Source organism: Anolis carolinensis, chromosome 1 (assembly GCF_035594765.1).
Source record: "Anolis carolinensis isolate JA03-04 chromosome 1, rAnoCar3.1.pri, whole genome shotgun sequence".
Taxonomy (NCBI): Eukaryota; Metazoa; Chordata; class Lepidosauria; order Squamata; family Dactyloidae; genus Anolis; species Anolis carolinensis.
Genome location: NC_085841.1, coordinates 198,480,750 through 198,496,088, shown reverse-complemented (window position 1 = coordinate 198,496,088; position 15,339 = coordinate 198,480,750). Strand labels below are relative to the sequence as shown.

Below are 15,339 nucleotides of genomic sequence, written 5' to 3'. Positions count from 1 at the left end.
GCTGCTGCTCAGTAGTTTACTCGTCTCCCACTCTTCGTGACCTCATGGACCAGTCCATGCCAGAGCTCCCTGTCGGCCGTCACCGCCCCCAGTTCCTTCAAGGTCAAGCCAGTCACTTCAAGGATACCGTCCATCCATCTTGCCCTTGGTCAGCCTCTCTTCCTTTTTCCTTCCATTTCCCCCAGCATCGTGATCTTTTTCAAGCTTTCCTGTCTCCTCATAATGTGGCCAAAATACTTCAGCTTTGCCTCTAATATTCTTCCCTCCAGTGAGCAGCCGGGCATTATTTCCTGGAGGATGGACTGGTTGGATCTTCTTGCGGTCCAAGGCACTCTCAGGATTTTCCTCCAGCACCAGAGTTCAAAGGCATCTATCTTCCTTCTCTCAGCCTTCCTTATGGTCCAGCTCTCGCATCCATAGGTTACTATGGGGAATACCATTGCTTTGACTATGCAGACCTTCGTTGCTAGTGTGATGTCTCTGCTCTTCACTATTTTGTCAAGGTTGGCCATTGCTCTCCTCCCAAGAAGTAAACGTCTTCTGATTTCCTGGCTGCAGTCTGCATCTGCAGTGATCTTCACGCGTAGAAATATAAAGTCTGTCACTACCTCCACGTTTTCTCCCTCTATTTGCCAGTTGTCAATCGGTCTGGTTGCCATGATCTTAGTTTTCTTGATGTTTAACTGCAGCCCGGCTTTTGCACTTTTTTCTTTCACCTTGGTGATAAGGCTCCTCAGCTCTTCCTCACTTTTGGGCCATCAGAGTAGTATCATCTGCATACCTAAGGTTGTTAAAGTTTCTTCCAGCAATTTTAACTCTGGACTTGGATTTCTCAAGCCCTGCACGTCGCATGATGTATTCTGCGTACAAGTTGAATAGGGAGGGTGAAAGTATGCAGCCCTGCCGCTCTCCTTTCCCAATCTTGAACCAGTCTGTTGTTCCGTGATCTGTTCTTACTGAGGCAACTTGGTCTTTATACAGATTTCTCATGGGGGTAGCAGACATATGAACATCTTTCTCCTTGGTTGCACCTGTAGAACTAATGTCACTATTCTAACTGCCATGGCTCAATGCTATGAAATTTTAGGATTTGTAATTTGTTGAGGCACCAGCATCATGAGAAGGCTAAAGATTTTGTAAAACTACAACTCCAATAATATCATAGCATTGAACCATGGCAATTAAAGAGGTGTAAAACTGTATTAATACTACAGTGTAGATCTATCTCCTAATTTTACATAATCTAACATGAATTCATCAATATCAAAGTTAAAGTGGCAGAGCAGTCTCATAATGAACAAGGCTATGAGGTTCACTTCAGGTTTTATTCTAGGTAGCTCTGTGAAATATTTCTTCGGATATTCCAGTTTTCCTCCCATTTTTTTCCTAAGCGGTGTTTACTGCTGCTTCATATATGACTCATGCAAAGAAAGAAATTGTTATGGAACATCATGACAGTAAATGCCTGGAATGGTGTTCGAATGAGTTGTTCCTTTCAGTTTGTGCCAACATAAAGGAAAATGGGAACTTGTTTGTTTATGTATGTATGTTGCTCCCTTTTCCACCCTCAAAATGTAGAGGGAAGGGGGCAAATCTTCATATTTTAAATCTTGTATGAAATAGTGTAAACGTCGGGTTGTAATGTATAGGTTATTTAATCAATTTCATCTTTTTTCATATCAATGTTTTATAATTTCTCAGTCTGTTAGGAAAAGTTTTTAGAACATGCTTCAGTGCTATTACCACATAGAATGCATCCAAATCTAAGGCCTATGGTTTTTCATAAGAAAATGACATGATGAAAAATGTTAATCCTTGGATTTGGAATTCTTCTTGGAGAAAATTACTTTGGCAGAATAATGGCAGTCTTTAAAAAAGTCTACAATCTATCTGTCTTATGTTTTATCAGATTTCATTAAAATAAAAGTATTAAAGCCCAGAGCTGTGTTGGCTCTGTGTGAGACTTGTATCTTGCAAATCTATCATTTTACAGATAGCTTCAGTAACTGAGGGTCCTGCACTGATTGTATGCATGCATGATTTCATGCTCCAACTCTTATAAACTCTCTACTTTATTGCATTGCACATCTTCTGTATACATTTATATTGTTTTATGTCACTTCTCTCTTTAGGGTGCCCGTGGTCCTCCAGGATTAGATGGAGAACCTGGTATACCTGGACAACCTGGCGACCCTGGTCCTCCTGGACAACCATCCACAGGACCAGATGGAGTGGGCAGAGTAAGTTATTTTTCTTATTGGCTGTGAACAGATGAAACTCTTCAATTATTTTATATTTATTCTTAATAGACACCAGACACCATCCAGTCATGGAAAGAGACTCCCACAAGTCTTCTTCCAATCTTTTGGAGCACATTTAGGGAACTAGAAATACCAGGATTCCATAGCATTGAGCCATCGCACTTAAAGTGTTGTCATACTGCATTCATTCTACAATGTAGATGCACCTTTACTTCCTTTATATAAATAAGGCAGAAATGCCTAAGCATCTGTCATTTTGCTATTCCCCCACCTCATCAACATTCAGTCTTTTTTGTATATTCTGAAAGCTTAAACTCTATGAACAAAGTAGTATGAATGCCTTGAACTTCTATGAAATTTCAGAAGGTCACAGGTTCTGAGGGTGCAGTGCTGGTTTCCTTAGACTGCAGAATTGATATTTGAGATCTATTTTGCTAAAAGAGTGAAGCAGTTTGCTGACATTTGATTCATAACCTCATGTAAGTGGTGCTATCTGAAAAGTCTTTGTCAGCATTTTTGCAATGGCAGAATTCTGGGCTGCGTGAGTGTCATGAACAGTGATTTAAATGTGTGCATACATTGATATTTACCTCTGGCCCTTGTGAAGTTTAATTAGTGGTGCTTTCATTATAAATGGTTGCCTTTTAATTAAGTTTGAAATTATTCTTGATTACTGTTTGTATGTTGCATCCTTGAGAAAGGACAGTGCTACTGTTCATGTGAGTGTGATAGATGGCAAGGTTAAAGGCAGTGATAATTTAATTCTGGCTCATTTCTCACACTCTTCAACACCCAACCTCATTGAGGGGATAAGACATTTTCCTTTTAAGTAGGACTCATATACTTTTGAAAACAAGTGAAATGTGGGTAGAGGAAGAATTAATTTTGAAACACAAATGATTAATGAACTTTGGGAACAATTTCAGTCAACTTCAATATACACGGACTCAATATATACACTTTCACTTATCCATGGTTTCACTTATTCACTTAGGGTCTACTATACAATCTACACCCTCTTATCAATATCTCCATCATTTTTAAAATTGAAAATAAAAGGGTTCACAATTATCTAAAGTTTCGCATATTGTATTTACAAGAAATCTGGGAATGTATCCCTGCAGATATGTGAGACATACTCTATCTTTACAGAAAGTCTTAGCATTAATATATATGTAACAATTACAAAATAAAGCATCACAGTTAAGATTCTGTTCGGAGGGCGAGACAAGACCTCCTTTTAGGCAAACCAAGGTGTTCATTCAGTTAGAGGAAAATAAGGTATAAGGAAGCATTTCCTGATGGAAAAAACTTTCCACTGGTCCAGACAATCTTCCCGACCACCCTCTGGCTCCAGCAGGCATAGGAGCAGGGGCGGTTCACCCATAAGGCAAATTAGGCAGTTGCCTGTGGCGCCATTTTCTTTGGAACACCATTTTGGAGCTACCGCATGTGCGCACACCCCCGCCTCCTCACCAAAGGAGAGCTGATCCAGAGGATCCTCATAGCAAGGCATCATGAGCACGGATCTGTGTCATGCCTGCACTGGAAATTTCCCAAGGGACATTACTTGAATATGAGATTTCCTCATTCAGTCCTGAGTATTTGTAGACGGAATCAATCAGAAGAGCAGGCAATGCCTCAGCCCTAATTCCAATCTTCCTTTAAATATCACATATGTCAACTGTGTATGGAGGAAGATAATGAAAACTACTTCACTCAACAATGATTATTGGATAACCAATGTCATCTTGTACATGCACACTTAGAAATAAGAACCATTGTGTTAAATGGAGCTTCCTCTCAGGATCGTATACATAAATTATAGCCTAAATTCAAGGATGTGTGAGAGTCTTCATGTGTTAAACAGTACTTAAAAGCTGCTGCTAGCAGTCTTCATGATACCCAGTGTGTTCTAGCAGGAATCTGGACTTAATCTTAACTTGTTCTGCAGTGTCCTGTGAACTTGGTAGCATTCTTGGGGTTTTCAGTCTTATTGACAGCTGGATCAGGTTCCATGCAACTTGATCCATTGTTCACATGTATGCTGCCATTCTGTGGTGATCAATGCAGGGAAGAGGATGGGTTGTCCTTGTGTCATCATCACTACTGCCTCATTGACAAAGAAGTTTCTTATATGAGCCTGGGCATTGCAGTCTCATCTGCAGATATTATAATGGGGCATCCACAATGTTAACAAGGGTGTGGTTGCTTTTTTATTGATTATAACCTCCCCCACCCCATCCGCTTTATTGCTTCAGTAGACATGACCATGATGTCCAGGGTCCTGCAGAGAGCTTCTTAGCGAGGGGTGATAGCAATATGAGGACAAGGGAACGGGCCAGCAATGCCAGCCTCACTGGATCACCTGGACAATGATACAGTGTCACAGAGGATTCACCTCAGTTTGTATGGCCACCATCATTGTTGATGGTGGAAGTCTGATAATATTGCTCTGGATTGGCCCCAGATTAGTAGCCAATGTAGACAAGGACTCAATTTTCCCTTTAATTTCAAGAACACGAGCACAATTTTGATGAGAAAAGCAAACATGTAATTGTCATTTTTTCACTTTTTTTGAATACATCTTTATAGATTTAATGAGAAAGAGAAAGAGAATGAAAAATATACTGCAAAATGGACATTTCTCTCAGGGCTTGTCCTTGTGTGGGCAAAATCATAGAAACTGAAGCATGCGTGCTTCTTGTGCATCATCTTATTACTGGTTAAAATATCCAATTAGTAGCAAAAATTTCACCAATTATAGGTGAAATGCTTATCTTCTCATCACCTCGGTCTTTATCTTTTAAAATCTGCTTCTTGAATCTATACTAATTCTAATGGTAAATGTTTTTATACTTACAGCCATTTACGTCTCAGATGGCAGGACTAGATGAGAAATCTGGACTCGCTAGTCAAATGGGATTCATGCCTGGGGCAGTGGTAAGAACATTATTTTTCTCTTAGATTATCTCACGAGATTCCTATCCCAATCTTGAAAATCCATGTTGAGCATCCTTTATCCAAAACATTTGGAACCAAAAGTGTTCCATATTTTGATTTCCCCCCTGGATTTTGGAGTACATGCATATATATGATACCTTGGAGATGGGACCCGTGTGTCAACATGAAATCATTTATGTTTTATATATATCTCATACGCTGTATGTAATTTTATACAGAATATTTGTAATGATTTTGTGCATGGATCAAAGTTTGTGTAAATTGAGCTATCAGAAAGCAAAAATGTCACTGGATTTCGAGGATAGGGAAGTCCATAACCTGTGTGTTTCAATATAGTGATTGTCTTACTCTTGTTCCCATCAACCAGGCCCTAGGTGCTAATGGCTACAATGAGACATGTCAATGGACCCTTTTTACTAGCTTCCGAATATACAGCGGGGTCCCTCTACACAGGCTAGAAAAGTCAAAGTTGATTTGGAGTGGGGTATTCCAGATCAGTACTGGGGGAATCCACATAGCCAGCCACCAAACCAGCTTAATGGCTGGTTCTATATGTCACTGAGCTGGTCTGGTAGATAGATGGTTTCCACATGGCCCACTGGCACCAAAACTTATATCCTTGGCTTAGTGGCAACCACCGAGTATGAAATTGGATGGAGGTGGTTGTTGTCATCATATCTACTGATGCTGGTTGGAGTGCGAGAGTGATACAGGAGAGGAGGAAAGACGAAATGCCCCCCCCCAAATTTGTCCCATGTAGATGGGCCCGCAGGCATATACAGTAAAACCCCTTTCGTCTGAGCCCCGCTCATCCGAGCCTCTGTGCAATTCGATCAGGTGAACAGGGAGGGCCGCAAAGGCCCTCCCCCATTCACCTAATCGCTGGCGTGTGTGTTGCTAGGTAGATAGCAAGCTACCTAGCAACACACACAGAGTGCTCGCCCTTTGGGAGGTGCCCCCTGTGTGTGGCTAGGTAGCTTGCTATCTACCTAGCAACACGTACGGCTGGCTCCTTCGCCACGCTGGGCACCGGTGTGACGTCACCCGGCGTGACGAAGGAGCCGAGGCACGGGCGGGCGGGTGGCCTCTCTGTTGGGACACAGGCTGAATCGGGAGGTGCTTGCAGTGCCTCCCGATCCAGCCTGCGTCCCCACGGAGAGGCCTCTCCACGGTTGGGATGTAGGCTGGATCGGGAGGTGCTTGCAGCGCCTCCCGATCCAGCCTGCGTCCCAACGGAGAGGAAGCCTGGTAATCCAAGTGATCCGGGTTGACCGAGCTGAGGTCCGCCCGTTTAACTCAGACTACCGGGGTTCTACTGTACTTTTTTTTTGGGTAAAACTCTTCTACGTTATATTGGATATTTGAGATTCATGTAGGAGCACTTTCATTTTTGGTGTCCCACAGAACCCTTTTGGCAGCCTGGAAATTATGTATTTTTCACTTCTTACTTCCATTTAAAGAGAAAATAAGGCTGTTTCAGAAAGTTTTTTTAAAATTTTAAATTAAAACTCAGTTTTAGGGCTAAAATATTTTTGGATGAGTCTTCAGAGGAAGGCAAGGTCAGTGGGTGCCCAAGGTCTCTAAGTCCACAGGAAAGCCTTGAAAGGGCCACATGGATCCCGTGAGCTACTCCGTTCTCTCCCTTGGTTTAGGCAGTAAAGAAAGAATTCTGCCATTTTGTGTCTTTACATATTTATACATTTTGATCCTTGGGTTATGCATGTCTGTTACAGTTCACAATCCAGAGAAAGATATAATAATCAGTCCTCTCTACTTGCTGTAAAATAGTCTTGATCTGTGTTTTTTTTCAATAGCAGGGCCTATCTTACAAAACAAAACAGGAGAGTTTTGACTTGACTATCTTTTCAAAGAAAATTGTAAAGGACCCTTGACTATGTACAGAAAAGCTGTATGGAAAGATTTTCTTTATTAAATCTAATTTCCTATGCATAAAATAGCACAGCTTCACACATGATGAATTCAATTATTCAATTCTATTAAGGAGATTATTCATAGATAAGGTCACATAAGATAGTAGAACCCAAAACATTTTTGCTCAGCATTACCTGGAGAGAAATTTTGTCATGTTTTGGCCTACTTTGACACATTTTAGATTCAGAAGGGATTTTTCTTCCCCAACAAAAATTGATCTATAGCTCAATGAACTTTGTTTTTGAGTAGACAAGTATAGAATTGCACTGTTATGCTATAGTAGATCAATGGATTTTCTTCTAAATAGCCAGATGTAGGTTAGTGTAATCGTTTTAAAAGCATGTGTATGCATGATATGTGTGCCCATGATTGTATACAAAACATAAATTTGAGCATTTTTGTTTGAAACGTCATAAATCATGTGTTCAAGTTTCTCATCTCTTTTGAATGGACTTTTATGATTTCTCTATTTGTAACTTCTTTTGGTAACATCACCTAGTTTCTGTGGTCGAATACTCACTGTGATGTATCTGTGTCGCATTTTCAATTTTCCCACCCATGCATTTTTAAACCACGCCATGTACAAGACAAGATATATTCCCAAGGCCACATTTGTATTCTCCAGGTGCTTGGTTTACCAATTATTTTGAGAGCACAAAGCTATTTTAAGCATAAAACATACATAGGATCCTGCGAATGGTAAACATGTATATAATGGAAATTTCTCAGGGCGCAATTGGCTTTTTCAGGGTTTTTTTTTTCATGGCAGGAGGTCAAGGAGGATGCCAAGGAGCTGAAAAAGGCAGTTTCAAGGATCCTTGGCTAAGCCTTGGATGAAATCTAGAAATTGCCCAGCTTTAAGCAGAAAGCTAGATAGTCAGGAGGGAAATAGTTGCAATCAAAAATTTCTGAATAGCTTGCTGATATATATATATATATATATAGTAATATTACTAATAATAATATTGCAGTATAGTGGTATAGTACAATATATTGATATATGTACTATACACACATACACATACAGATATTTGTGTGTGTTGGAGTAAAACTACAGCATAAACCAACGTTTCCCATCTCTGAGACAGTTGTTTAATGATATAGAATACATGTATCAGCATATTTTGAACCACTCTCTCCAGATACATTCCTTTCTTCAAATTATGTGTGTTTAATAACTCTTTCTTTCCTCTTTGCTTCTAGGGTCCTGTGGGTCCGAGAGGTCCTCCAGGTGCGCAAGGACTAACAGTAAGTAGTTTTGTTCAAAAATTGTATGCACAATTTATAGCATAATATACTGCTTTTTGGAAAAGCAATAACAATAGGTGCTTACTGCTTATTATTATGAGAATGAGCTTCTTTTTCTGCCCAAAAGGGGAAGTGGATTGTTTCATGCTTGATAGGCAGTGAATCCATTCCTGTTTTAATCTGAATAATAGAAGGAGCCATTCAAGATGTTGTCAATCATAATACTATTAGTAAATGAAGGCACAAGGTTTCATTTTCCTCTCTGTGGCCATACTCTGTTTATTACATTCAGTTTCCATAGACAATTCCTATGAGAATATATAGTAGTTTACCATTATATATTAATACATTAATTACATTGTCTGGATGTCATTACTTTAAATAGGTTACTCAAAAAGTTTTCCTTATTGTTATTGGGTTCCTACACCCAATTCCCTCCTCAGTCACCTATCACTAATAAAATGTATTACTGGTAGCCTAATTAACAATAGATATTTTATAGTGTTTAATGTAGCAGCTATAATTTTTGTTATTGCTGCAAACCATATTACCACTGGTTTTGTTTTCATAAAATATTTATTTGTAATTACAGTCATATGACACTCCCCCTTCAAAAAGCTCACAGCAGCTATGTGTCTTTTGAATGACCATCCATCTAACCAGAGCTGTTTCATGTGCTGCCAGTTCACCCTTTTTAGGCCACTCCTATGGACAATTCAATGGTTACAATTACATGGACAGAGATCAATGACATTTAGCAAAGTTTCTGTTTTAAGCAAATGAAATAATAATCATCATCATAATAATAGTAACAACTTTATTCTTGTATTCTGCCACCATTTCCCCGAAGAGACTTGGGACTGCTTACACACGTATGGGGAAAAGAAAAGAAAAGAAAAGATATTATTCTTTTTGAGAACAATATTGACTCTTTGCATTGTGGTATAACAATTCCTGCAAATCTATCCAATGAAATATAAATTGTAACATATATGAAGTTATAATATTTATTTGTAATTACAGCTGCAACTTTATATATATTACAATTTCATTGGATAGATTGCTTATCATGTTAATTATCATACTGCTTCTTTTTTATTAACAGAATTTTGCAAGTTCTAATTGATCTGTGATTCTTTTTAGGGTGGTAGAGGCCCGCCAGGCCCTCCTGGGGAACATGGGGACCCTGGACCAATGGTAAGTTCATGTTTACATGCCTCTTAAGGGACAGGGAAAGTGTAATGGTTTGGAGTGATCCATTGCAAATCCTCATTGTGCCACTACTGTTTCAGAAGATATGTAGACAAAACTTCTCAAGATCTGTATTGTCAGCTAATGTTTGTTATCTAGTTTTCAATAATTCTCATCTTTTTGCTGGGTTAATCAATATTTTTCCCCTAGAAATTTCTCGGTTTGTTAATTTCTTTCTTTTTTAAAATTTGCTAGGGGCCAGCTGGTGTTCGTGGCCCAGAGGGTCCTCCTGGAAAACCTGGTGAAGATGTAAGTTTTGTAAACAACTCGCTGTGAGATCAAATAAACAACACAGAAAGCCAAACCATCTCCCAAAAAGGACTTGGGGTGGCTTACATGCAGGATAGCTAGAGTTCCAACTGTCACTAACAAGGCAAAAACCTCCTTAAATCAGCATGTATTTATATAATTTTTAAAAGTCTTTAGAGAAGTAGGAAAATATCCTTCCTTGATCAGAGAGGACCTGAGGGAAAGAATCACCACAAAGAAAATCCTGATCTTTATTGTTGGTGGCATTGTATGCCTTCAGGTCATTTCTGACTTATGGCCTCCCTATTACAGGATTTTCTTGGCAAGATTTCTTCAGAGGGAGTTTGCTCTTACCTTCCTTTGAGGCTGATAGTGTGATTTGCCTGAGGTTACCCACTGGGCTTCCAATTCCATGTTTTAGTGGGGATTTGGACCGTGGTTTCCCGAAGTCCAAGTGCAACTCAACCCACTATGCTATGCTCATTCTTCTGTTCTTTGTTACTCTATTTTAAATAGAGCAGAAGTATCTGAAACCACTTATTTGGAGGTAAAAATCACACTGTATAGTTGCTCATAGGAAGTAGAGAAATGTCAATAACTATATTCCCTCCTCTAATTTCTTTTACCGCTGCAAAAACATTTGTCCCTATCAAGTAGAATACCATATATATCCTCATGGGGCGCTTCACAACAGGAAATTAGGTCGATCTCACAATCACTTGAGGACATGACTACCTCCACATACATGTATGCACACTCCATGGGCTTTTTCACAAAATACTCACAATTTGTATATATGTCCCTTCACTCAACCACTAACTCTGGCCATAATTTTATGGTATTTTTTGATAAGGTCTGAACTTTAGTATATTTGTAGTCCAAATTAACCAAGAGAAATATGAAATGTGAAATTTTTAATCTTCTGACTACTAAAATGCACCTGAGTGTTTATGATGTTTTGGTTTGCTTTGTTTAGGGTGAAGCTGGGAGGTCCGGACAGCCTGGAGAAGTTGGATTTCCAGGATCACCAGTATGTTCATTAGCATTTCCTTGGAATAAATAGTACATTCAGTTTGCTGGCACAGAAATCAACTTGAAAATGGAACATAGACACCACTTATTCAATTGAAGTAGCTTAGCAAGTTTTTTTTAATTGTCTAAGAAATCTGCATTCTTAGCCAACAAGGAAGGAACAATCCAAGAAAGGATTAATTCCAGTTAGTGTTGTGTTTTTGTATGGAATTGCTGTTCGTTTTGTGTAGTTTCATTTGTTTTATCTCATTTTCGTATTTGTTCCTGCTAACAAAAATGGGGCGCCTATATGAACAGAATTTCCATCTAGCTTACAAAAAACAAAAATTTTCAGACTATTGGCTGCAATGGGAGGGCTTCTGAGGCTCGCCCCCACACTCGGTTTTTGGGCTAGAGGGGTGAAAATCTCCACACACGAGGGGAGCATTTTGACCCCTTTTAACCCATCAACTTTTAAAACATTTGGGTCTTCCCCAGACTACTATTGTTATTAATAATATTATTATTATTAACACCCACTGGCGCACCTCAGCTGTCATGGGGAAACAGCTCTCTCTCAGACTCAGCTTAGAGTCTCAGAATAACTGTTGTTATTAAAATTAATATTAATATTAAGACCCATTGGTACACCTCAGCTGTCATAGGGAAGCAGACCTCTCTCAGACTCAGCTTAGAATTCCAGAATAACTGTTGTTCTTAATATTAATATTAATATTAAACCCTATTAGTATACATCACCTGTCATGGGGAGGCACTCCTTTCTCAGACTGAGCTTAGGGTTCCAGAATAACTGTTGTTCTTAATATTAATATTAATATTAATATTAATATGAACTAATATTAATATTAATATTAAGACCCATTGGTACACATCAGCTGTAATGGAAAAGCAGCCCTCTGTTAGTACCTGCTTATTGATACGGGGCCGAAATAAAAGGAAAACGAAAGCAAGCATGAGGACTGTGCGGCTTTCATTTTCGTGTTACCCCTCGTTTCCTATGAAAATGTCATTATTCATTTTGTGTAGACGAACAGTCGAAAAGAAACAATAGCATGAAGGAAATGAAGGAAAAATTTTCACACACATCTCTAATTCCAGTCACTATGGATCACATATTATTGTAGAAAATAATTTCCTATTGGATCCCTATTTCTTTTTCAATTTTTTCTTCTTGCCTTGGCCAGGAACAGTTGTATACCAGCTCCTCTTTGTTCACTTGGCCTATTTTCTTAACTTCTTGTTTTTACTTCATCTTTTCCTCTTGCCTTCCCCTCTGCCTCTCTCATTGATTCTGTACCTTGCCTTAACTTCCCCACAGCTCTGTGTTGTTATTAGTCTGCTTGCTTAGTCTGTTAACTCAGCCTAATAGCAGCATTTATAAGCAACTTACACAGTTCATTTTCTGCTATAAGATCTTCTGAGGTTTCCTCTTCTTTTCAACATGGGGGGTGTCCAATTCTTTATAAGAAGCCAGTAGATTTTTATTGAAAGGTGCTGATGATGGAATTTTACTCCCAAGCCTTATATAGGCCTGATGGCAAAAACAGGGTATGGCCTGATGGCAGACTAGTCCCCGATGTTTCTGTTTGTGTTCCATTGGGTCCAGGTTGGTGGTCTCAAGGAAACCATGATTTGCCCCTTATCAGAGGTGTACAAAATAGTCATTTCTTACTTATGGACGTTAATCAGCATTTTTGCATCTCCTCTCATCCCAGTCATCAGAAAAGATGAGCTTACTCTACCATGATGTTTCCAGAAGTCTTATTTTTTATTATCAGACTGAATGAAACAGAGAACACCAGATCAGAATATATTGCTATATTTATTTTAACATGAACACTTATTCATTTTTATTATTGCATATTTATTATGGAAAAAGTGCTAAAGCACTTTTTGACCCAAATCGGGATTTTAATATTATTGTCTATATTGACTTTTATGACTGTTTTTAATCATGTTAAAGTTTTACTGCTCAGTTTAATGTTTTATCTGATTTGTGCTGTCGTGTCTGGGCATGGCCCCATGTAAGCCGCCCCGAGTCCCTCCGGGGAGATGGGGCGGGATATAAGAATAAAATTATTATTATTATTATTATTATTATAAAGCAGAGCAAGCCTACATAAGAGTGTAGTGCTTGCCACTCACTAAAGGTTTGCTTTTTGGAACTTAAAAAAAATGTGAGCCATCATTGGTTGAGCCTGTAGATATGTAGGGCTGACTGTACATGTGTTGTATGTGAAAGCTCCTGTGTTCAATATCTGTCATCTTTAAGTCAGAGCCCTTTGCTGAAACCATGTAAAGCAATAGTTCTCAACTTGTGGGTCCCCAGATGTTTTGGCCTTCAACTCCCAGAAATCCTAACAGCTGGTAAACTGGCAGGGATTTCTGGGAGTTGTAGGCCAAAACACTTGGGCACCCACAGGTTGAGAACCACTGATGTAGAGACATAGCTAAACTGTGCAAACCAAAGTGGGCTTTATGAACTAAAGAGCCACAGTGATGTAAAAAGTTTGTACCTGAATGATAACCCTGGAGAATTCTGAGAAATATGAAGTGACATAGATATTTACATCTTTATCACATATGTAACTGTTTCTTCCTGTTTCTTCCTGTTTCAGGGTGCTCGAGGTTTTCCTGGTGCACCTGGTCTTCCAGGACTAAAGGGCCATAGGGTAAGGATGAGTCAATATGAGTTTTCATTCTAAGCATCCTTCTTTCTTTCCTCCTTTTCCTCCCACTCTTGCTATATTCATCAATCTCTCAATTTGTTGCATTTATGTTACAGGGACATAAAGGTCTAGAAGGCCCTAAAGGTGAAATTGGAGCCACTGGATCTAAGGTAAATTTTTTTGTGGATAAGTGAAGTTAGAACTAAATTGCATGTTTCTGGTGTTAGGAGTTTGATGTGTCAAAATTTAGCCAGGTTGCCTAAGGATATATGGAAGTTGTGGTCTGCCATCAGATTTGGCAATGTCTCTGTCTTTCCGAAGTTCAGCAAAGCCTAACATCTGATACTATTTCTTTCACATTGACCAGTCATTTTAATTGCCTTTATCTACATTGCTAATAATGGCATTGCCCAAATGTTGATGATAGCCTTTGTCGTTCCCTCTGCCACAAGCAGCAAATTGTGTTGGGTGACTTTTCTTCAGTGTTTATGCCCTTCTTGAACCATTCAGGAGCATTTCAAATAATGAACAGTTCTGGCTGTAGTTTATGGAGATTATATGGAGTGGTATTAAGTAGTGTTGTGCTTTTGTATGGAATTGCTATTCATTTTGTGTAGTTTCATTTGTGTCATCGCATTTTCGTATTTGGTTCCCGCTAATGAAATGGGCTGCCTATATAACACAATTTTTCATCTGGCTAATGAAAAACATGTTCGTGCCATTGTCAGCAATGGGAGGACTTCCAAGGCTCACCCTTCCCTCAGGTTTTGGGCTAGAGGGGTGAAAATCGCCACACACAGAGGCCATTTTTATATCTTTTAGCCCACCAACTTTTAAAACATTTGGGTCTTCCCCAGAGTACTATTAATATTATTAATATCACTATTAACACCCATTGGCACACATCAGCTGTCATGGGGAGGCACTCCTCTCCTGGACTCAGCTTAGAGTCCCAGAGTAGCTATCGTTGTGTGTATATATTAGTAAGACCCATTGGCTCACATCAGATGTGATGGGGAGGCACCCCTCTCCCAGACTCAGCTTAGGGTCCCAGAATAACTATCAATATTTATATTAATATTATTATTAACACCCATTGGTGCACATCAGCAATAATGGGAAAGCAGCCCTCTGTCAGTACCTGCTTATTCTTAAGGGGCCAAAATGAAAGGAAAACAAAAGCAAGCACGATGACTGTGCGGCTTTCAGTTTTGTCTCACCTCTCGTTTCCTACACAAATGTTGTCATTTGTTTTGTGTAGATGAATGGTCGATAGCACAAATGAAACTAAGAATTTTTTTTTTGCACATCTCTAGTATTAAGTGATTTTCACTTATGTAGTGCAGACAATCCTAAAGAGTAAGGTATGATATCAAAAACTACTAGCACACTTTAACATCAGACAAATTGTAAACTTTTGGCTAATCGAGAAAACCATCAAATTATAGTATAATCTACAAAAGACGGTTGTCTTCTGGGAAAGCCCAGGAGACCAAATGTGGTCTCAGGGACTGAGATTTCTTATCCTTGCTGTAGAGCTATTTTGAAAGCATGTGAATTCATTACTGCGTGGTTAGTGGGACTACTGCTAAGGAGTTTAGTTTTCTCCTGACACTTAAACTAAATTTTAAAAATTTAAATATAATTTTATTTACCATTTTATTTGATTTTATTCAATTTCTAGGGTGAACCTGGCCCACCAGGTCAAATGGGTTTAACTGGTCCTATGGTGA

At 39.1% G+C, this 15,339-nt stretch overlaps 1 protein-coding gene across 1 annotated transcript in view; it reads left to right on the top strand.

Moving 5' to 3' along the window:
• col5a2 (collagen type V alpha 2 chain) overlaps nt 1-15,339 on the top strand; it is a 200,118-nt gene that overhangs the window by 119,655 nt on the left and 65,124 nt on the right. The window contains exons 7-15 of the mRNA XM_008117582.3: nt 2,133-2,240; nt 5,127-5,204; nt 8,361-8,405; nt 9,549-9,602; nt 9,852-9,905; nt 10,882-10,935; nt 13,556-13,609; nt 13,723-13,776; nt 15,291-15,335. Of these exons, the coding sequence (XP_008115789.3) occupies nt 2,133-2,240; nt 5,127-5,204; nt 8,361-8,405; nt 9,549-9,602; nt 9,852-9,905; nt 10,882-10,935; nt 13,556-13,609; nt 13,723-13,776; nt 15,291-15,335 (546 nt within the window). The remainder of the gene's footprint in view (nt 1-2,132; nt 2,241-5,126; nt 5,205-8,360; nt 8,406-9,548; nt 9,603-9,851; nt 9,906-10,881; nt 10,936-13,555; nt 13,610-13,722; nt 13,777-15,290; nt 15,336-15,339) is intronic.